At 45.4% G+C, this 24,454-nt stretch overlaps 1 protein-coding gene across 5 annotated transcripts in view; it reads right to left on the bottom strand.

Moving 5' to 3' along the window:
• Nucleotides 1-24,454, bottom strand: part of SHTN1 (shootin 1) — a 175,792-nt gene that overhangs the window by 52,761 nt on the left and 98,577 nt on the right. For all 5 annotated transcript variants that reach the window (XM_068258154.1, XM_068258155.1, XM_068258157.1 and 2 more), the window contains exons 6-9: nt 23,616-23,713; nt 17,694-17,775; nt 7,229-7,323; nt 629-775 (exon numbers count right to left, since the gene is read on the bottom strand). In XM_068258154.1, coding sequence (XP_068114255.1) covers nt 629-775; nt 7,229-7,323; nt 17,694-17,775; nt 23,616-23,713 — 422 coding nt within the window. The remainder of the gene's footprint in view (nt 1-628; nt 776-7,228; nt 7,324-17,693; nt 17,776-23,615; nt 23,714-24,454) is intronic.

Raw genomic sequence — 24,454 nt, 5'->3', positions numbered from 1 at the left:
TCTCCTGATATACTCTGTGCTGCTGGGGGACTTCGCCCCTTCCAGTATCTACCTCTCCTCTCCTGATATACTCTGTGCTGCTGGAGGACTCTGCTCCTTCCAGTATCTACCTCTCCTCTCCTGATATACTCTGTACTGCTGGAGGACTCTGCTCCTTCCACTATCTGCCTCTCCTCTCCTGATATACTCTGTGCTGCTGGAGGACTCTGCTCCTTCCACTACCTCTCCTCTCCTGATATACTCTGTGCCGCTGGAGGACTCCGCTTCTTCCACTACCTCTCCTCTCCTGATATACTCTGTGCTGCTGGAGGACTATGCTCCTTCCACTACCTACCTCTTCTCTCCTGATATACTCTGTGCTGCTGGAGGACTATGCTCCTTCCACTACCTACCTCTTCTCTCCCTATATATAACTTACCTACACAATCTATTCATTGTATTGTAACTTTTTTGGCCCTCATAGTATATGGAGGTGGTAAAATCGGTCGGTGATTTGCCAACGGATATTGGATGTGTGTACCCGGCGTTAGTGTGCAGGGAGGAAGGCTATTGGATGATAATAGAGGAGGAGGAGGAGGAGGCGGAGACTCGGGTGGTTAGCATGCAGAAAGTTCAGTGGTGGAATCACCTTGTGCTGGTGTTTCAGGCGGTCTTCCTCCAGTAGTTGGGTCAGTCTGGCGTTCTCCTCCAGCGCGGTTAGCAGCTGCTCACTCGGGGCGCACTCCTGCAGCAGGATGCAGCTCTGCCGCTTCAGCTTATCCTGCTCAATAATCATCTGCAACGCAAACACACACACACGTCATAAAAGCAGTAGAGTGTTGTACCGTGTCAGGATGATACCATTTATTGGCTAACCTAGAAGGAAAAAAAAAAGCAAGCTTTCAGCTAATCAGGCTTCTTCAGACTCTATTCCTGTATGCGGACCAGACAGCTTACAAACATTCAGCATCAGGAGCAGATGCAGAGATTGTTTTGCAAGCAAGACCTCCAAACACACCTCTTTAACCCATTCGCGTTCCGTCCCATTCATTAGCCTATAACTTTATCACTACTTATCACAATGAACTGATCTTTATCTTGTTTTTCCCGCCACCAATTAGGCTTTCTTTGGGGGGTACATTTTGCTAAGAGCCACTTTACTGTAAATGCATTTTAACAGGAAGAATAAGAAAAAACGGAAAAAATTCATTATTTCTCAGTTTTCAGCCATTATAGTTTTAAAATAATACATGCCTCCATAATTAAAACTCACGTATTTTATTTGCCCATATGTCCCGGTTATTACACCGTTAAAATTATGTCCCTATCACAATGTATGGCGACAATATTTTATTTGGAAATAAAGGTGCATTTTTTCAGTTTTGCATCTATCACTATTTACAAGTTTAAAATAAAAAAAATATAAAAATATTTCATCTTTACAATGATATTTAAAAAGTTTAGACCCTTAGGTAAATATTTACATGTTTTTTTTATGGTTATGGTTTTTTTTTATATTAAACATTTTATTTGGGTATTTTTGGGAGGGTGGGATGTAAACCATATTTTTTTAATGTAATTGTGTGTTGATTTAAAAAAATTTTTACTTTTTGTTGTAGTTTTACTTTTTGGCCACAAGATGGCGGCCATGAGTTTGTTTACATGCCGTCACTCTAAGCGTAACACACGCTTAGAGTGACGCACCGGGGAGGGAACAGCCAGAAAAGGCGAAGCTTCCGAGAGAAGCTGTCGCTTTTTCAGCAGGGGAGAGGAATCAGTGATCGGGCACCATAGCCCGATTCACTGATTGCCTGGCTAACGAACCGCGGGCCGGCAGCGCGCGTGCACGCGCACGATCGGCCGCGGGAGCGCGCATGGTTCCTGGACGTAGTTTCTACGTCCAGGAACCAAAATAGGTTAAAGGACTATCGCAAAAAAATCATAAAATGTAAACATACATATAGGAAGTATGGTTCTTACACAGTAAAATGAGCCGTAAATTACTTTTCTCCTATGTTGCTGTCACTTACAGTAGGTAGTAGAAATCTGACAGAGCGGCAGGTTTTGGACTAGCCCATCTTATAGGGGATTCTCAGGGTTTTGTTTAGTTTCAAAGGCACTTCGTAAATGTCAGTTTAGCCGTCCAACTGCAAAAGAAGTGTACAGGGCGCAGAGAGGCTGGGCAGTATCATTGTATAAATCCTTTTCAGGGAAGTCTTAATAAAGAATAAAAGCCTTACTGAGAATCCCCCCATGAAGAGATGGACTAGTTCAAAAGTTGTCGTTCTATAATTTTTCTACTACCTACTATAAGTGACAGCAACATGAAAAAACTAATTTATGGCTTATTTTTCTCTGGAACAAACATGCTTCTTATTTGTATAGGTTTTACATTTTTCGCAATAGTGGTCCTTTAAGATGGCCTATAATTTTAAGCAACTCCCATAGGCTTACATTGATAGACACGGTCAGGAGCCAATAAAGGCGGCTCCTGAGCGGCTCACAGGACTCTGCCATCAGAGGTGGCAGAGTGGATGTCTTGAGGATCCCGGCGTGTGGAGGTGACGGCGGGTATATGCGGCGATTCGTCTGGATTCTGTCGTTATTGTACCAGCTGTCTCTAGTACCAGTGGTCTCTGCCCCCTTAAAGGGAACCAGAGACGCCGGAATCCTAAAAAGAAAAAGATTTTATACATACCTGGGGCTTCTTCCAGCCCCATAAGCCTGCATCGCTCCCACGCCGCCGTCCTCCGCTTCCTGGATCGCCGGTACCGGGTCCCGTCAATTCCGGCGGACGCAGCCAAATGTCCGCATGAGCAGGGGCTCCCTCCATACCCTTACGCTTGCGGCTGCGCAGTATGCAGCTGCACGCGTACGGGTATGCCGGGAGCCCCTGTGATGCGGACAATTGTCCGCGTGCTGCCGCCAACTGGCCGAAACTACGGGACCCGGTACCGCCGGATACAGGAAGCGGAGGAGGGCGGCGTGGGAGCGATCTGTGCGTATGGGGCTGGAGGAAGCCCCAGATATATATAATATTTTCTTTCTGGGGCCTCTGGTTCCCTTTAAGGACCAAAGTGGTTAAAGTGTACCTGGGGCGACATCTGACATGAGATAAACGTGTGTATGTACAGTGCAGAACATTAATAACCAGGAAGTTTTTTTTTTATTTTGCTGCCTGAAAGAGTGTACAATACAACTTCCGAGAGTAGGTGAGAAATAGAAAAAAGGTCAATGGTTAACCTCCCTGCCGTTATAAAAAATTGCTGCGCACGGCAGGGAGGGTGTTTTTTGGCATTTTTTTTTTGTTAGCATGTAGCTAGCCTAGCGCTAGCTACATGCTTCCCCCCTCCCTGCGGCGTCCCCCCCCGAATGCGCCGATCGCCGCCGGCGCATTTACCCATCCGGAAATCCCATTCTGAACGGGATTTCCAGGAGGGCTTCCCCCGTCGCCATGGCGACGGGCGCGATGACGTCACCGACGTCGTGACGTCAGAGGGAGTCCCGAACCACCCCTCGACGCTGCCTGGCACTGATTGGCCAGGCAGCGCACGGGTCTCGGGGGCACCCTCTGATGCGGCGGGTTGCGGCGAATCGGCGCGGAGCGGCGGCGATCGTAAGTTACACGCAGCTAGCAAAGTGCTAGCTGCGTGTAACAAAAAAAAAATTATGCAAATCGGCCCAGCAGGGCCTGAGGAATCCTCCGCGGCAGGTTACCCCGAGCTGAGCTCGGGATAACCGGCAGGGAAGTTAATATATTTTAACTCTGGGACACTTAATAGATAGCCACTGAGCAGAGACAAAGAATTCAATCGACTCTACATTGTAAATGTTTAAAGATAAAATAAACCATGGAATATCTAAAAAAGTAATTTTTAGGAGGAGGATAAATACAATCGTTTAGCTTATCGGTTTATTTTCACCTCGGGCTCACTAACTCTCTCAGCGGAGCACCTACTCTGCAGTCTAATGCTGGGAATACACAACGAGATTTTTCAGCAGATTTATTGTTCGATCGATTTTCCGATCGTTTTTTCTGAACGGTTTCCATTCACTTCTATGAAAAATCGATCAGAAACTTTCGAAAATAAGATCGGACCTGTCGGAAATTATCTATCGAACCATCTATCTGCCAAAAAAATCTCATGGTGTATTCCCAGCATTGCCTAGCGTATTCTCTCTCTCTCCTCCTCCTCCCTTAGATTGTAAGCCTTTGGGCCCGCCTCCCCCAGTGTATCCTACTAGCTTGCAACTTCACCAATGAAACCCTTCCTATGAGAAAATTACAAATCTTCACGCTAGCACACTGAGTGAGCAAGCTTCCAACAACTTGTTAAAAAGTGTCAGTATATGCACGGGTCTGCTCCTCAAGTTGGGGCTGTGCAGGTATCTAGGTAGAAAAGAAGCGCTCCATAGTGCATTACTGCATAAAACTTTTAATCGCAAGGTTAAAGTTGTCCTTACAAAATACAAATGAGTATGCGCTTTTCAGCGGGTGACCTCCGCTATGTTCCCCCTTGCGGTTCATCCTTCCGCCTCTGTGGCCAGCAGTATGTCAACAAGGACTTGTATTTTGTAAGTACAATTTTAACCTAGCAATTAAAAGTTTTATGCAGTTATGCACTATGGAGCTTTTCTACCTAGAAACCCTTCCTATGGCCTAACTGACTTGAATTACTGGGTGTTTGTAACCAGCACCCAAATCGCATCAGGTCTCTTACACCCAGTTTGCGTGTAGAACTGTGTGATGATATGTCAGATTGAGCCTACAGAATCATACAGTGGAGGAAAAAATGATTTGACCCCTCACTGATTTTGTAAGTTTGTCCAATGACAAAGAAATGAAAAGTCTCAGAACAGTATCATTTCAATGGTAGGTTTATGTATCGTGAAATCCTGAACGACAACCTCCTTCTCTCTGCCAGGAAACTGAAAATGGGTCGTGGATGGGTGTTCCAGCATGACAATGACCCAAAACATACAGCAAAGGCAACAAAGGAGTGGCTCAAGAAGAAGCACATTAAGGTCATGGAGTGGCCTAGTCAGTCTCCGGACCTTAATCCAATAGAAAACCTATGGAGGGAGCTCAAGCTCAGAGTTGCACAGAGACAGCCTCGAAACCTTAGGGATTTAGAGATGATCTGCAAAGAGGAGTGGACCAACATTCCTCCTAAAATGTGTGCAAACTTGGTCATCAATTACAAGAAACGCTTGACCTCTGTGCTTGCAAACAAGGGTTTTTCCACTAAGTATTAAGTCTTTTATTGTTAGAGGGTTCAAAAACTTATTTCACTCAATGTAATGCAAATCAGTTGCTATTTTTTATTTAAGGTTATTTTTTCGATTTTCCTTTTGATGTGCTATCTGCCACTGTTAAAATAAACCTACCATTGGAATGATACTGTTCTGAGACTTCATTTCTTTGTCATTGGACAAACTTACAAAATCAGTGAGGGGTCAAATAATTATTTCCTCCACTGTATATCTCTGTATGTGATTCAGAAAGTCTTATTGTACGGTTCTGATACCGTTCTGTATAATGCTTAAAGAAGAAACCGTTTTGAAACCGTGTTCTCCCCAGAAATGTTTTCCAGCCGGGCGGCATGAAAAAGTAGCCGGGTGGGGCGAGATGAGAGAATACAGGGCTGGAGCTTCTCTGCACAACTCTGCTTACAGCATAGGAGGAGGTGAGCGGATGACAGCCGGGTGCTCCCCAAAACTAGCCAGATGGAGCACTCAGCTAAAACAGCCTGGGGAGAACCCCGTGAAAGCTTGCAATAACCCATGTAAATTAAAGTCAGTTATTAAAGGTATTATTGTAATCCAATCCATCATCAAAATGACATTTATGTCTTGACAGCAACATCAGTCAATGTAAGCATATAAAGGATCCAGGAGTAGAGATCAGTGTAGAGAGGACAGCGTAATAACAGCAAAGTCAATATTGCAAGCACATGCAACGCGACAAACTTGGAAGCAATATGGAGCAACAGCGAACCTCCCAACATTCAGCTGCAATAGGATGCAAGGGCAACAGCAAAGTTGAGTGCATGGGCTTATATACTCTGCTCAGTCCGGCAGATCAGCAGACTACAGTTCAGGGCAGCATCCAACTGACAGTCCAGTGTGCCCAACAAGTGTGTCCATGTGGACACAGTATTTCATGTGGATGCAGCAGGGGAGTGGCAATTGGCTCCACATGTAGCAGACAAGATGCAATGTACAGGCAAAAAGAATCCCTATTACCCAGCGCTGCGTAATATTATGGCACAAGATAAATACACTAGCCAATAAACGGTGGTATCCTGATTCAAAATGTCTTGCATATAATAAAGGAAGTCTCCAAAATTAAACCCCCAAAGAATCCTTAACAACAAAAACCAAATTCCTATTCACAATCAGCATTTATCCACTGCACACATCAATATACAACAGGTGACACAGGCACACTAGATAGGTGGTACAGGGGAAGTGCATAGGTGATATTGGCCTCAATTCACTAAGATCATGCTGGAGATAAGGCAAGAGAAAAAACTTCCCTCCACACAGTGAGAGAGTTATCTTATCTCCCCATTCCTTAAGTTGCCTCCCCTGTAGCGAACCCTACCTCTCCCCTGTAGCGACTCTCCCCTGTAGCGACGCTCCCTCTCCTCTGTAGCGACGCTCCCTCTCCTCTGTAGCGACGCTACCTCTCCTCTGTAGCGACGCTACCTCTCCTCTGTAGCGACGCTACCTCTCCTCTGTAGCGACGCTACCTCTCCTCTGTAGCGACGCTACCTCTCCTCTGTAGCGACGCTACCTCTCCTCTGTAGCGACGCTACCTCTCCTCTGTAGCGACGCTACCTCTCCTCTGTAGCGACGCTACCTCTCCTCTGTAGCGACGCTACCTCTCCTCTGTAGCGACGCTACCTCTCCTCTGTAGCGACGCTACCTCTCCTCTGTAGCGACGCTACCTCTCCTCTGTAGCGACGCTACCTCTCCTCTGTAGCAATTTTCAGAATTCTGGAGTTATTTTAAGGATTGAAAAGTTAACTTTAGAGATCTCACCTTAACTTAAAAACAGAAAAGTTAACTTTAGGTTTGTCGGAGGTAACATGTTTCCTGAATACTACATGCCTCATCACCATGGTGATAACTCTAGAAACGTTATTAAAGACAGGCGATGAGCTTAGTGAATTGAGGCCACTGTGTAAAGTAGACAGTAGATGGTACTAGGTAGATGATAAAGTGACCAGGCCTCCTCACTCACCTCATGGGCCAGTTTCTCAGCTGTCTCCCGTAGGTCTTTCTCCATCTCCAATGTGTTTTGTAACTCCTCATATTCCTCCACCGCCAGCACTGATACTGCAAAGAAAAAAGGCACCACCATCACTGCACCACCACACAGAGGACACACAGCAACACAACCCAGGCTTTAGTCCTAGGATTCCAGTATAAGCTAAAGACTCGCTGGAGCTACTGAAGGAGTATTATAAACACAGTGCACAGTACTAATAGCTGTAACCTATGCCGACTGTGAAATAGCTACAGTGTGTGCGGAACCCAGCCTTAAAAAAAAAAAAAGTGTTCTTTTAAAAGACTCCGCCTCCTTTTCTTCTTTCTTGTAAAATGGTCTCACTGCACTACTTCTCTCTATGCAGATCATCAGCACTAAAGGCTAAAAAGGACAGAAAACAGGTTGGAGTAAGCGTATTAAGTGTCCCACAATGTATCACTTAATATGCAAATCATTTTTGTTGTCCCTGAAACTCCAACCTGAATAATCACAAATGCCTTCTGTTTTACATAGCGTTGTCCTTTTCAGCCCCTTACACACTACTAGGAGTTCTGCTTTACCATGAGCTTGCTGGGCAATCAGAAAGTCCCGGTTCACACTGGCAATAAAAACGGTCCGCTCGGGGACCATAAACGGAATGGATCCTAATGGACGTGACTGATTAAATTTTAACCTATGGATCCGTTCACATTCGTCCGTTCTAAAGGATCAGTTTCGCGCGCTCAGCTGAACGGACGGCAAGTTTGGAGCTGCATCAATTTTTCCGGATAGTCGAGCCCAGCGGAACGGAAATGGACGCTTAAAGGACCTCTGTCACGAAAATCTTAAATTTTAAAATACATGTAAACGTGCAAATAAGAAGTATGTTCCTTCCAGAGTAAAATGAGCCATACATTTTCTCCTATGTTGCTGTCACTTACAGTAAGTAGTAGAAATCTGACATTACCGACAGGTTTTGGACTAGTGGGTTCTCGGGGTTTTCTTTATTTTTAAATGCACTTAGTGAATGGCAGTTGCTCTGTCCAACTTCCAAAAAAGTGTACGGTGAGCAGGCAAGCTGGCCAGCATCATTGTATAAATCTTTTTCAGGGGATGTCTTTATAAAGAATAAAGGCCATACTAAGAATCCCCGATGAAGAGATGGACTAACCCAAAACCTGTCGGTAATGTCAGATTTCTACTACCTACTGTACGTGACAGCAACATAGGAGAAAAGCAATATATGGCTCATTTTACTCTGGAAGAAATGTACTTATGTGTATGGGTTTTAAATTTTAAGATTCGTGTGACAGTTGCTCTTTAAAGAAAACTGAACTGAAAATTAAAAGTCAAAATAAACATACATGGGTAATACTTACCTCCCGTGTAGTCTACTCCTCAATCTCCTCCTCCTCTCCTGTGTCCTGTTTGTCCACTGTGATCAAGGGAATTCTCTGTCCTCCATTTTGAATTGGCCATTACCCCCTAACAGCTTTCTGGTCAGCACACTGTTTAACTGTAATATCACCCACTAGAGCCATAGGGATACATGGCGCATCAGTTGTCCTCTCAGCTGTAACTGACAGCAACAGATATATTTCAGTTCTGACAAAATGTTGTCAGAACTGGAAGGAATCATTCATTGTCAAAAGAAAAACAAAAAGAAAATGGTGAGCTTCTGAGAGGAACTGATGGCAAGGTAACTATGTAATGTTCATTTGAAGTTACCTCATGTGCTTATTTTAAATATTTTTTCTCAGTTCAGGTTCCCTTTAATCGCTTGAGGACCACGGTGTTAAACCCCCCTAAAGAGCAGGCCATTTTTCTTAAATTGGGCCACTGCAGCTTTAAGGGCTAGCTGCAGGGCCACACAACACAGCACACAAGTTATCCCCTCCCCCCTTTTCTCCCCACCAACAGAGCTCTCTGTTGGTGGGGTCTGATCGCTCCCCCAGTGTTTGTTTTGTTTTATAAATATGTTAGTAAAAAAAAATTTTATTTTTTTTTTTTAATTTTCTTAAATCCCTCCAGCCAGCCAATCATGGCGATCGGCTGTCCTAGGCTTCAGCCTATGAGAGCCGATCGCTCTCCTGTGTCCCAGGGGGACAGCCGTGTCATACAGCTGTCCCCAGTACAGCGCTGCCTTAGATTGCAGCGCAGTACAATGTAAATAGACATCGGTTTCGCCATCTAACAGTCTCCTAGCGGCGATCGCCACTGGGAGACTTCCAAGCGGAGATGAGCGCGCATCGGCACGCACGATCTCCTGCTAGCCTGATTGAAAGCCGCTCACGCCGATCGGCGTGAAACTGTCCTGGGGCTGCTGCCGTGTTCACACCAATCGGAGTGAATCGGTCGGCAAGTAGTTAAAGCAATGCATGGGAGCCAGTGAGGAACAGATCCTTAACACCACACTGGCTAAAAAAACGGACCATTCAAGCGGAAAAATCCACTTTGGTGATGAGGGTCTGGGAGCCACGGGGAAACTGATCTGAACAACGACTGAACCAAAACGAATCCCTTCAAGCGGAAATTGGTTCAGTTTTCACAGATCCTTTTACCACTTAAAGGACCAGTATCGTGAAAAAAAAAAAAGTAAAATGTAAGATTGAAAATTATTTATTTATTGTATTTATAAAGCGCCAACATATTACGCAGCGTTGATAACTCAATATAAACATATACAAATAAGAAGTACGTTTCTTCAAGAGTAAAACGAGCCATAAATTACTTTTCTCCTATGTTGTTGTCACTTACAGTAGGTTGTAGAAATCTGACCTATAAATTTTGGCTATGCCATCTCTCCAGGGGGATTCTCAGCAAGGCTTTTATTCTTTAACTGGCGCAACCAGTTTCCGATACGGCTGCAGCCCCCATTTTGCTGTATAGCCGCAGCTGGAATCACTAGTGGTGCCATGCAAGCCACTACAAAGATAAGTAGCTGGATGTAGTGGACACAGACCCTTAAAGAGAAACCGTGACCAAGAATTGAACTTCATCCCATGAGAAATCTATTCCTTTTCACAAACAGATCAGGGGGCTCTGTATGGCTGATACTGTGGGTGAAACCCCTCCCACAGGAAACTGAGGGCCATGGTCCTGGCAGTTTCCTGTCTGTGAACCTCATTGCATTGTGGGACATGACAGCTGTTTCCAACTGCTAAAAAGCAAGCAGCAGCTACTTCCAGTGACATCACCTGCCAGCAGTAAAAATGTCACCATGTGATAAATGTCAGAATGGAAATCAGGGAGAGGAAAGCTTTTACAATGGGCAAACACTGATTAAATCATTTATACATAATTATTGTAAATATGAAGCACTTTATTTATTACATTATTTTCACTGGAGTTCCTCTTTAAGAGTGACATGTCAGCATCTTAATACTGGGACAAAGCCATTAAAGCACACAGTTGTTATGGATCAGGGCCTAAGACAATGTGAGTGTGCATAAGAGTGTAATTATGCAAAGAAGGACACTTTCTGCATTATGATCTGATTTTCAGGTCATGTGCAGTTTTCAGACCGCCATGGTATTGTGCTTAGCATAGTAGTTACGGTGCTCTTTTTCCACTGGTGCAATGCGACTTTCCTCAGAATAGTAGTGTGGTGGGGGTATCTCAGCACCTTGCAGGGAAAAAATATAGGCGACAAATACGGGAGCCCAATAGTGTAGTATATTAGTATGCAATTGAAAAAAGGAATTTCAATAAATTACTACTCACAAAAGGAGGTAGCAAGGGCAACCAACCGTAGGAAGCAGGTGGAGACCATAAGCCCGACTCTACTCGGGGTAGTCCCAGCCAGGACCTGGATGTGGTCGCTCTCCCTGGAAAAGTAGGGACAGGTGTCCACTGTGGGGCACCCACAGGTGGTCTGTCACCACCCCTCAAACACAGATTGTTTGGGGGTATAGCTATGCACAACTGAAGGTAAAGAGGCGCCCTGGTTGAAATAAAATCATCTAAAAACAGCTTAAAATCGAGGAAATAATATGAGGTGGCTTACCTCAATAACGAAATCCTTGTATATGACAAAAGATTTTTATTTAGCACAGGCAACGAGTTTTGCGGGTCCAAGCCCACTTCATCAGGCCAATAAAAGTGCCAAATGAACAAGTCGATATGGCAAAGGGAGCCTGATGAAGCGGGCTTGGACCCGCGAAACGCGTTGCCTGTGCTAAATAAAAATCTTTTGTCATATACAAGGATTTTGTTATTGAGGTAAGCCACCTGATATTATTTCCTCGATTTTAAGCTGTTTTTAGATGCTTTTATTTCAACCAGGGCGCCTCTTTACCTTCAATTGTTCCTCAGAATAGAATATGCAGCCATTTTCCTGCACTTGATGAAGCACAAGAAAAATCGCAAAGCATACGCAGTTCTAAAGTGCTTTGCAATTTACCAAATTTTTGTTTTCACCATCAGAGATTGCAAACTCCAGTGCAAACTGTACTGTGAAACCCGTCACAATCGCACATTTGGGAAGTAAACAGAGTGGTGATTGCATCATAGCACGTTTGTGATGCTAATTGGGATTTTCAGTGGAAAACGTGCCTGAAGGGGGGGGGGGGGGGGGATATGGAGGCTGCCATATGTATTTCCTTTTTAATAATGCAGATTGACTGGCTGTCCTGTTGATCCTTTGCCTCTAATGCCTCGTAGTCATAGACCCTGAAAAAGCATATGCAGATCAGATGTTTGACTTGATTTTCTCCCTGCATGGAAGATCAGCAGAACGGTCAAGCAGTTAAAAGGAAATATATATGGCAACCTTCATATCTCTCTCACTTCTTGTGTCCTTTTAGTGGGGGGAGGGGAATTCGTGTTGGGTGAGGGGCTGAAGGTTTTAGGGTTAAAGGACCACTATCGCAAACATCGTAACATTTTATGTACAGGTAAACATACACAAATAAGAAATGCATTTTCCCCAGAGCACGAGACAAATTACTTTTCTCCTATGTTGCTGTCACTTACAGTAGGTAGTAGAAATCTGACAGAACCGACAGGTTTTAGACCAACTCATCTCCTCATGGGGGATTCTCAGGGTTTTCATTATTTTCAAAAGCACTTCGTGAATGGCAGTTGCTCCGTCCAACTGCCAATAAAGTGTACATCCTTTTCAGGGAGTGTTTATAAAAGAATGAAGGCCATGCTGAGAATCCCCTATGGAGAGATGGACTAGCCCAAAACCTGTCGGTTCTGTCAGATTTCTACTACCTACTGAAAGTGACAGCAACATTGGAGAAAGTTAATTTATGGGTCATTTTACTATGCAAGAAATTTACTTATTTGTATGTGTTTACATTTATTTTAAATTTTACACTTTAGCGATAGTGGTGCTTTAAGGTCCATACTCACCAAGTGATTTTCTCAAACAATCTTGTGCACCAAACTCTGCGATATCGCACAACATCGTTTAACGAAAGTTTGTTAAACGAGGGCCGAATGCGTGCGATAATTGTTTGCTTTAAAGGACTGCCATGATGGATCCAATCGTGGACGGTCTTCCGATTGCCACCGACTCCCACGCTAATTAACGCAATCGTTCAACAACGCATTCCCACCCGTAGTTTGTTACCACGTTCGAGATTGCGGAAGATGGATCGCGGAATGATAGTTTGTCGCCTTGTATCCCCCGATCCATCTTCCGCGGTTTTTGTGGTGAGTATTCAGTATTAGTATAGTAAGGGTCTTATTCTGATGCTGTTCTATGCTTGACAACATTAACACTTCCGGCATAGATGTGCAGTAAAGGGCAGGTGACTTGAGAGGGATATGGTGGCTGCCATATTTCTTTATTTTTAAACATGATCAGTTACCTAGCATCCTGCTGAGCTTTTTGGCTGCAGTAGTGTCTGAATCACACCAAAAACAAATATGCAGCTAATCCAGTCAGAAACATTTGATCTGCATGCTTGTCCAGGGTCTATGGCTAAAAGTATTAGAGGCAGAGGATCAGTAGGACAGCCAGGCAACTGGAAGTGCGTAAAAGGAAATAAAAATGGCTGCCTCCATAGCTCTCTCACCTTGGGGGTCCTTAACTGCTTGCAGACCACACTGATTAAAAAGCCCTGTTTGGAAGCCATCATCCCCACCGCACACTCCCGCCAATCACAAAGCTCTCTTGCCGATGCAGCAAACTCACTCTGCTGTCCGTATGACAGCAGAGCTCCCTTTCACATTGGCTCACAATGATCACCGGGTCTTCAGCCAATGAAATCGGCTCCTGAACGGCTCAGGGAGCTCTGCCGTCATACCGACAGCCCAGCGAGTGGGCTACAGTTATGGGTGTGTGGCGTAGAGGTAGCGGCGAGTCCGTACAGCGTGTCGTTGGCAAGCCCCAATTTGTGAACCAGCAGTCTCTGGTCCTTAAGGGGGCAGATCCTGCTGGTATGGAAATGGTTAAAGCAGGATTAAACTGACATAATCTTCAGTTAAATGTGTTTTCCTTCTTATTACCATGCAGTTATATTTGCTTATTAGTACTTAGTATTAAAGAATTATTGTCCAATTTATTGCATAGCTGCTCCATTTATGTAATATAATGTATCCAGTGAGAATCTGTCTTATGTGTACACCTTCTGCTTGTGTTCAGCAGACACTACCTGGAATGTATACTAAAGGCCCCTACACACGCCGGACTGCAGGCAACGACGGGTCAGTCGTCACCTCCCGCTGGGCGGGCGTCCAGCGACAGTCCGGCGTGTGTACAGTCTGTCTGCAGACTGATACGGCTGTTTCTGAGCGATCCGTCGGGCGGATCGCTCAGAAACAGCCTAATCAGTCCGCCGACAGACTGTACACACGCTGGACTGTCTGCTGAAAACCCGCCCAGCAGGTAGTGACGACGGACCCGTCGTTGCCTGCAGTCCGGCGTGTGTAGGGACCTTTATAATGGCTATAGTAATTAAGGCAAAAGATCAGCAGGGCGGCCAGGCAACTGGTATTGTTTAAAAGGAAAGAAATTTCACAGTCTCCGTCGCCTTCTCACTTCAATTTCCTTTTAAGTTAGACTGCATGTGCCCCATGTTTGTTTCAGGTGTGATTCAGATACTACCGATACATGAAAGATCAGCAGGACTGCCAGGCAACTGGTATCGCATAAAAGGAAATGAATATGGCTGCCTCCAAATCCCCCCCAGGTCAGTTGTCCTTTCTGAAACTCAGATCTAGCAGATGGGCAGTGGGGAGGGGGGCATGAAGGTCTATGGTCCATCATCTTGCGGTGGACAATGCAGCCAAGGACGATAATCAGAGCAGAAATTACACGGTTTGTTATAATTCCGCATCACCGCAGCAATCAAGCCTGAAAAGGCCGGCACAAGGGAAAGCGGCAGAAAGTGGCCTCTCTCCGAAAACAAAACAATAATCCCCCCGGCGGCTGGAGAGGGCCGCGGACGGGCGGCTGAACCACGCTTCTGTTTGTTCTGTAAATTTCGGGGCTCGTTAGTTTAAATGGGAAGCAATTAGCCTAAGTTTCTAATCCTATTAACCAATGAGCTATTCCAGAGTCCCGATGGCAAACAGACGCCCTCCCTCTCCCCCGGCCAACGCAGCGCCAACACAGTCATTATAATCAGGGGCCATTGGAGGCTGCCAGCACCACTGCCGAGCATTAATATTCATGCCACTAGTTTTTTTTTTTGTTCTTCAATGGACCTTAATTGCTAATCAAAAGGTGGCAATTATAGAGTCAGAAACTCAGACATGTTGGCAAACAAGTTAAAGGTGGCGCAATCTGAGCAATTTAACTTGTGTGGAACGAGCGCAGAGACACGCCAACAAGTGAAAAGGCCGTAGCATCGTGACCATGCGACATCACCAAGGGACTAATTAACAGGAAAAAGTATACTAATCCAAACACTGGAGTTATTAGAATTAATGTCAAGTATTTACAGAAATGCGTGAAGCTGTTACCCAAGGTAGAAATTAAAGTGAGCGGGATATAGAGGCTGCCATACTTTTTAAACAGTGCACATATTCTTTTAAACAATGCACATTGCCTGGCTGTCCTGCTGACCCTCTGCCTGTAAGGGTTCATTCACACTTGAGCGGGAATCACGCGATTCCTGGTCAAGGCAAACCGCTAGCACATGTAACATTATGGCAGTGTGCTCGCCAGGGTTTTGCGGTTTTAGGTGTGAACGGAGCCTAAGGCCTCGTTCACATCAGGGCCGTTTTTGTTGCGCTTTTTTGACAACGCACTGCCCTGTGCGTTCAGCAAGGTATTGATTTTCCCATGTAACTAAATGTAGCTGCTTCACATCTATAAGCTGCGCTGAGCAGCGTTACAAAAACGTAGGGTTGCGTGCATGTCTGTGCGCTGAACTGTAAAGCGCACATCAATGCACGTGAATGGGTGCGCTTTTTTAGCGCATAGAAGCGCGTACAAAAGCATAGAAGCGCATGCGTTTTTGGCCCCCAATTTGGAAAAAAAATACATTTACATATAAAACAAAGCTTTATTGACAACTGCTACTGGTACAATAAGAAAAAAAAACTTACTTTAAAGAAGCGCAGCGCAACGCACTAAAGCGCGCACAAGCGCATCAGTTTTTTACCACACGCTTTCACACGTTTCTCAAAGCAGCAGATGTGAACGAGGCCTAATACTTTAAGACATAGATCCTGAACAAGCATATGCCGCATGCTTGTAACAAACTTCAAATAAACATATAAAACTGGGCCTGAACAGGGATGTTGATGAGCAAGCCTAAAAGCAACATACACAGTGATTAATGGAGCATTTCTCTTGGTCAGCTCTGAGTCCGTCATGTGCGGTTTCAGATGGACAGTGACTCAGCCAGACGTGACTGTGAATGTGGGAGAAGGTTACTGGTGGCTGCAAAATTGCCTGGAGGTCAGCAGTCTGCTGTCCCAGAACCATGCGTGGAAATGGCACTGAGCTTAGTCACTGCAATACACCCAGATCTGCACATAACACAATAGTAGTACACAGATCAGTGTGATGTGCCGGAAGGAAACAACGCACGCACACACAGCGCAACGCACGCACACACACAGCACACACAGCGCAACGCACGCACACACACACCGCGCGCTACACACACCGCGCGCAACACACCCCGCGCAACACACACCGCGCAACACACCCCGCGCAACACACACCGCGCAACACACACCGCGCAACACACACCGCGCAACACACACCGCGCAACACACACCGCGCAACACACACCGCGCAACACACACCGCGCAACACACAGTTGTATAAATCATCAATCTGTTGTGTTTTTTCCATCTTTCAAAAGCATCCCACAGGTAATACAGGTCGCATATTCGTGGTAGATGGGGGCCTGGAGTTGCCAGCACCGCCCTCTGCATTACTATGTGAAACTGAAGGGCTTCTTGTAAAATAGAGGAGATAGTGGCATTCCATTCAACCCCTGCTGGATTTGGTTGGTACTGCAGGTCTGGACACAATGTCTCTTTAAATTTGCCGAATGGCTTAACCCTGTAGACCAGTTAGATAGCAGGAGTTGCTTGGTGAGTAAGCATTGCCTTCTCTGATGGTGATGGCACTGGGGGGCTGTTCACTCTGCCCCGAGGTGTAGGACGTGGGCGGTGGTCCCCAGCAGGGAAAGCACTGGGCATTGTCGCTAATCATATCGGGGCCACACAGCTCCTCCTTTCAGCTTGGCCGTGCAGGCCATTAAATTTGTCCCTCAATTGTTTTCCCCACTTTGCATTATGTTTGGCCCACTGTAGACCACCAGGGAAGCTATATTGGAGGTAAAGCCCTAGATCACCAGGGAAATCATATGGGGAGGTAGGAGGAAAGCACTAAACACTTGGGAACTGTATAGGGGAGGCTGGGGGTCTCTAGACACCAGGGAACTGTATAGGGGAGGTAGGACCTCTAGACACCTCTAGAGAACTTTATAAGGCAGGAAGGTAGCCAGTAGACATTGGCCTCAATTCACTAAGACCATGCTGGACATAAGGCCAGAGAAAACTTGCCACCACACAGCGAGAGTCATCTTATCTCTTCATTCCTTAAGTTACCTCCTCTGCAGTTATTTTCACATGCAGTTAATTAACAGCCTGTCTTTAACTTTAGAATTCTGAAATTATTTTAAGGATTGAAGCGTTAACTTAAAAGACAGAAGAGTTAACTTTAGGTTTGCCTGAGGTAAAATGTTTCCTGAATACTACAAGCCTCATCACCATGGTGACCACTCTGGGAAACGTTATTAAAGACAGGATATAAGCTTAGTGAATTGAGGTCATTGAGTTTGGCCCAGGACTAGGTCCCTGTGTACAATTTCGGCCCACTTTGGATTTGAGTAGGAAACCCCTGCTCTAAGACACCTAACAAGTGACTGAGCCTAGCAGTTCCCTCCTCCCCACCCTAAAACGCAATACAGAACATTATCAATGCTGAAATGCTATCTGGGTGGAGCAGTGGCCATCCACTCGGGGCACACGACCCTCTTACCTCTGTTGTACTTTTGCAGAAGTTTCCGTTGGTCAAAGACCTCTTTTGTTAGCATGACATTTTCTTTTTTAGTGGCATTTACCTATGATAAAAAAGGAGACACAAGGTACCCCATAAATTACTTTATACTAAATCACTCACCAAAGCCAAAAGCTATTCCCAATGCACACACAACTGTTCCAATTATTATGTAGAAAAGGCGGGACTGTACGTATGTATATGAGCTCAGGTCAGCACATTACAAAGTGAGCAGAATTTGCGCAATACATGTATGTCTGGTATACCCGCCATTAACATAAGTAACCGATCAATTGCTCTCTTCAGATCTACCTATACCCAAGGTGATGCCCACCCATCCATCCATAGCACTCATGTACAAAGGGGAAGAGAGAAACCCAGGAGTGTATAAAATGGAGTTAAACGGATACTTAAAGGGAACCTAAAATGAGAGGGATATGGAGGTTTCCTAGGGGAGTATGGGGGGGGGAGGGGGACTTGAACTTACCCGGGCCTTCTAATGGTCCCCCGCAGACATCCTGTGCAGCCACTCACCAATGCTCTGGTCCCCGCCTCCGGTTCATTTCTGGAATAAACCACTACACCTGCGCGCCCGTGTCCTCGCTCCTGCTGACGTCACCAGGAGCGTACTGAGCAGGCGCAGACCATACTGGGCCTGCGCAGTACACTCGCGGTGATGTCAGTGGAAGTGAGGGACGGGCTGCGCAGGCACAGTGGACGTTAAATCGGAAATTCCAGAAGTGGACCGGAGCATCGGTGACTGGCGGCACAGGACATCTGCGGGGGACCATTAGAAGCCCCAGGTAAGTTCAACTCTTTCTCCCCCTACAGTACTCCTTTAAGTATCCCTTTAAAAACAAAAGAAAAAAGGGGACGAGGTGAACCTCAATAAGGAGAGAGTGTGTATGTATATATATATATATATATATATATATATATATATATATATATATATATATATATATATATATATATATATATATATATATATATATATATATATATATATATATATATATATATATATACATACACATATATACATACATACATACATACACACATACACACACACACAGGTTCTTCTCAAAAAATTTGCATATTGTGATAAAGTTCATTATTTTCTGTAATGTACTGATAAACATTAGACTTACATATCCCGTATTTCGCGCCGTATAAGACGCTCCGGAATATAAGACGCACCCAGGTTTAGAGGGCAAAATCCAGGGAAAAAAAATAATAATACTAAACCTGGTGCGTCCATATTCCCGGAGCGTCTTGTACATGTTATCCCTCAAATGGTAGCCTCTTGTGTTCCCCATGTATCCTCCATGTCTGCCCCATGTGTCCTGTGTCCTGTGTCCCCATGTCTCCCCCATGTGTCCGCATGTCTGCCCCATGTGTATTCCTGTCTCCCCCACCATGTCTCCTCCTGTCTCTTCCATCTCCCCCATGGTCCTCCTGTCACCCCCATCAGGTTTCCTCCTGTCCCTTCCGTCTCCCCCATGGTCCTCCTGTCACCCCCATCATGTCTCCTCCTGTCCCTTCCGTTTCCCCAATGGTCCTCCTGTCACCCCCATTATGTCTCCTCCTGTCCCTTCTGTCTCCCCCATGGTCCTTTTGTAACCCCCGACTATGTCAGCTGCCGTGTCTTAAGTCCCCGCTATGGTCCTGACTCCCGCATGTGTCCGCGCCCCCCCCCCCCCCCCCCCCGCGTTTCCGCTACCTCCCCTGTGTTGTATGTCCCCCCGGGTGTTTCCGCCCCCTCCCCTTGTGTGGTCTGGCCCCCCCGGGTGTTTAGCGGCAGATTCTTACCTCTTCCACCATGCCCGCGTGGACTGCAGACCTCCGGCTTCTGTGTGCGGCTTCCTCTAGTGACGGCTTCTAATGACGCGTCTTTGTGACGCGTCATTAGAAGCCGTCACTAGAGGAAGCCGCACACAGAAGCCGGAGGTCTGCAGTCCACGCGGGCATGGTGGAAGAGGTAAGAAGCTGCCGCTAAACACCCGGGGGGGCCAGACCACACAAGGGGAGGGGGCGGAAACACCCGGGGGGACATACAACACAGGGGAGGTAGCGGAAACACGCGGGGGGGGGCGCGGACACATGCGGGAGTCAGGACCATAGCGGGGACTTAAGACACGGCAGCTGACATAGTCGGGGGTTACAAAAGAGGCAGAAGGAGGATGCACACAGGCAGGGAATCCCCGATATGGCGGCGGTTCGTATCGGCGAGTGTTCGGAAGTCGGGGATTCCCTGCCTTTGCCGTATAAGACGCAGGGACTTTTTCTCCCCATTTTTTGGGGAGAAAAAGTGCGTCTTATACGGCGGAAAATACGGTAGTTTAGATTCATTACACTACAACTGAAGTAGTTCAAGCCTTTTATTGTTTTAATATTGATGATTTTGGCATACAGCTCATGAAAACTAAAAATTCCTATCTCAAAAAATTAGCATATTTCATCCGACCAATAAAAGAAAAAAGTGTTTTTAAAACAAAAACAAGTCAACCTTCAAATAATTATGTTTAGTTAAGCACTCAATACTTGGTCGGGAATCCTTTTGCAGAAATGACTGCTTCAATGTGGCGTGGCATGAAGGCAATCAGCCTGTGGCACTGCTCAGGTGTTATGGAGGCCCAGGATGCTTCGATAGCGGCCTTAAGCTCATCCAGAGTGTTGGGTCTTGCGTCTCTCAACTTTTTCTTCACAATATCCCACAGATTCTCTATGGGGTTCAGGTCAGGAGAGTTGGCAGGCCAATTGAGCACAGTAATACCATGGTCAGTAAACCATTTACCAGTGGTTTTGGCACTGTGAGCAGGTGAAAAATGAAATCTTCATCTCCATAAAGCTTTTCAGCAGATGGAAGCATGAACCCACTTTTGAACCAGAAACAGCGGCAGAGGCGCCTGACCTGTTGCTCAGTGGTCCAAAGTACTTTTTTGGATGAAAGCAACTTTTACATGTCATTTGGAAATCAAGGTGCCAGAGTCTGGAGGAAGACTGGGGGGAGGGAAATGCCAAAATGCCTGAAGTCCAGTGTCAAGTACCCACAGTCAGTGATGGTCTGGGGTGCCATGTCAGCTGCTGGTGTTGGTGCACTGTGTTTTTTCAAGGGCAGGGTCAATGCAGCTAGCTATCAGTAGATTTTGGAGCACTTCATGCTTCCATCTGCTAAAAAGCTTTATGGAGATGAAGATTTCATTTTTCAGCACGACCTGGCACCTGCTCACAGTGCCAAAACCACTGGTAAATGGTTTACTGACCATGGTATTACTGTGCTCAATTGGCCTGCCAACTCTCCTGACCTGAACCCCATAGAGAACCTGTGGGATATTGTGAAGAGAAAGTTGAGAGACGCAAGACCCAACACTCTGGATGAGCTTAAGGCCGCTATCGAAGCATCCTGGGCCTCCGTAACACCTGAGCAGTGCCACAGGCTGATTGCCTCCATGCCACGCCGCATTGAAGCAGTCATTTTTGCAAAAGGATTCCCGACCAAGTATTGAGTGCATAACTGAACATAATTATTTGAAGGTTGGCTTTTTTTGTTTTAAAAACACTTTTCTTTTATTGGTCGGATGAAATATGCTAATTTTTTGAGATAGGAAATTTGAGTTTTCATGAGCTGTATGCCAAAATCATCAATATTAAAACAATAAAAGGCTTGAACTACTTCAGTTGTAGTGTAATTAATCTAAAATATATGAAAGTCTAATGTTTATCAGTACATTACAGAAAATAATGAACTTTATCACAATATGCTAATTTTTTTCGAAGATCCTGTATATATATATATATATATATATATATATATATATATATATATATATATATATATATATATATATATATATATACATACATACACACATACACATACACAGTATATATAATTTTTAATAAGCTCTGGTGATTTTCCCCTGGGGAGCTTGATTGAGTAAACCTCCAACAGTCAAAACTAACAAATTACGGTAATTGGCTGATTTCAGTTTCAAGGTGGAAAAAATTATACACATGGTGCATTATAACAAAACTGTAACCACTGAAAGAACAGATATCATGATAGAGGTGTTACTGTTTGTCCAGCCAGCAGTATCACAGCACTCGCCGACACGGACGTCAATCATTTTAGCCCCCAACTCCTATGGAGCTTTCCCTGAACTTAAAGGACACCTTAACTGAGAAGGATATGTAGACTGCCATATTGATTTCCTTTTAAAGAGAATCTGTACTCTAAAATTCTTTCAATAAAAAGCATACCATTCTATTCATTATGTTCTCCTGGGCCCCTCTGTGCTGTTTCTGCCACTCCCTGCTGAAATCCTGGCTTGTAATTGCCAGTTTTAGGAAGTGTTTACAAACAAAAGACATGGCTGCTAACTAGAGTGTGATAGGCTGAGAGGAGCTCAGTCTGTGACTCACACAGAGCCTGCAGGGGGCATGGAGAGGGTGTGTATAGCTTCTATCCAATCACAAGTAGAGCAGCACATTCCTGCCTGAGCCAGACAAAGCCGTCAGAGGAAAGAAGATTAGATTATATAACAGAGATAATACAGCCACTGTGCAACTAGGAAAGGCTGCAGTAGGACAGACCACATTAGAACAGGTATAGGAACTTATAGGATAGAAGAAATAAGGCTGAAAATTTTGTTAGAGTCTCTAAACAAAAACAGTTGCCTTGTGGTCCTGCTGGAAACTTTGGCTGCAGCAGTGTCTGAATCACACACATGAGATCAAGCATGCAGATAATCTAGTCAGACTTCAGTCAGAGCACCAGATCAGCATGCTTGTTAAGGGTCTTTGGCAGAGGATCAGCAGGACTGCCAGGGAATCTGCATTATTTAAAAGGAAATAAATGTGACCGCCTCCATTTTCCTCTCAGTTTAAATGTACTTAAACCTCCCTGTTCAATTGCTGCTTGACTCCTGTTCAACCAAACAAGTCCGACATATGAGCTAAGGGTAACCTTTAAAGTGAATGGGTACCGTTCTAAAAATAAAAAAGTCAGATATTCAGCTAAGGAGAGGGAAAGCCTTCCCGGTCCTAATGAGCCTTCCCTCTTCTCTACGGGTGCCCGGTGGATCCTCCGTTCAAATCCCCCACCGCGGGGACTTCGGAGGTCTTCGGGAGCACTCGGGCTCCCGAAGACGGGCCGCTCCATACTACGCACGCGCGAATGCGTCAGAGGGCGCTCGCGCATGCATAGTATGGTGCGGCCCGTCTTCAGGAGCCTGAGCGCTCCCGAAGACTTCCGAAACCTCCCTTCGGCGGCGAAAGTGGCAGTATTTGACCGAACTGGTCGAATACTGCTACGGAGGAGTATTTGACCGAACTGGTCGAATACTGCTACGGAGGATCCTGCGCGGGACTGGGCACCGGGGGAGGGAAGGCTCATTAGGACTGAGCCTTCCCTCTCTTTAGGTGAGTATCTGACTTTATTTTTAAAACGGTACCCATTAGCTTTAAAGAATAGCAGAGAAGAATATTTAAAAAATAAAAAAATCACATACTTGGGGGGCTTCCTCCAGCCCTCTCCGCCCTGACTGCTCCCTCAGCGCCATCCTCAGTCTCTTTAATCTTCCATAAGAGGTCCCGGTATGGAGGCCTATCAGCTTACTGTGCATGCGCTCCGCCCCCAGGAGCTTTCTGCAGGTTCAGAACTCTCCTGGCCACGAGAGCGAGACGAGGGAGCGCGTGCAACTGCACTGTGCATGCGCCGACTTGCTGAAGATACCGGGATCCCTTATGAAAGATCGAGGAGACTGAAGACAGCGCTGAGGGAGCAATCAGGCCGGAGAGGGCTGGAGGAAGCCCCAGGTATGTTTTTTTTGTTATATTCATCTCTGGCACACTTTCATGAACAGGAACACAAATGACAGAGATCCCAGAACACAATACCTCCTCTATGAGGTCCAGCATTCGAGATCGCAGCCCCTCCAACTCCACAGACACAGATTTCTTCTCTTCCTGAACTGACAGAACTTGTTGATGGAGATCTGTGAAATAAGATTATTACACATTTTATTATTCTCTCCGACTTAAGCATGATGACTGAAACTCCCAAATTCAAAATCTAGGCTTAAGAACGTGACACGCTGACACACAGGCCCATATGCAATAAACTTTTTCTCCTGACCCCTAGGACTAGGTGATATTTTCATACCTTGCGTAAAATGCTATTTTAACCACCGGCAAGCAAGAAAATACTCAAAATAATTTTGGTTCCCCCCGTCCTACTTTTTCACAAACTTTTAAGTACTTTTCCAATTGTAAAAAAAAACGGTCCTCAAGGCCCACCAACAGTGCAGGTCTTGTAGAAATCCAGAGAGGCAGTTAGTCAGCTCTACTGAGACACTAATTACCTCACCTGTGTATGTTTGTGGTTTCCTGCAAAACATGTACGGTTGGTGGGCCTTGAGGACAGGGTTGGGTCCCTAGGCGATAACTCAGGAGAAACCGTTAAATGCATTGTTCTGGGATCCTCCAGTGTCAGTGTGTCATTGTGGAATCATTAACATTTGGGGATCCCAGAAGAATGACACACTGACACTGGGAGATTGTTTCAAGACCAAGATATACTGACACTTGGGGATACAAAACAATGACATTAAAATTTAGGTATTCAGAATAATGACATGCTGACACTTGAGGATACAGAAGAATGACACTGACACACATTTGGGGATACAGAACAATTACACGCTGACACTAGGGGGGGAGGGGGGGATACAGAACAA

The sequence above is a fragment of the Hyperolius riggenbachi genome, chromosome 10, assembly GCF_040937935.1.
Source record: "Hyperolius riggenbachi isolate aHypRig1 chromosome 10, aHypRig1.pri, whole genome shotgun sequence".
In the NCBI taxonomy this organism is placed as follows: Eukaryota; Metazoa; Chordata; class Amphibia; order Anura; family Hyperoliidae; genus Hyperolius; species Hyperolius riggenbachi.
The sequence above is the reverse complement of the archived record's forward strand: the minus strand, read 5'-3'. Positions and strand labels throughout refer to the sequence as shown.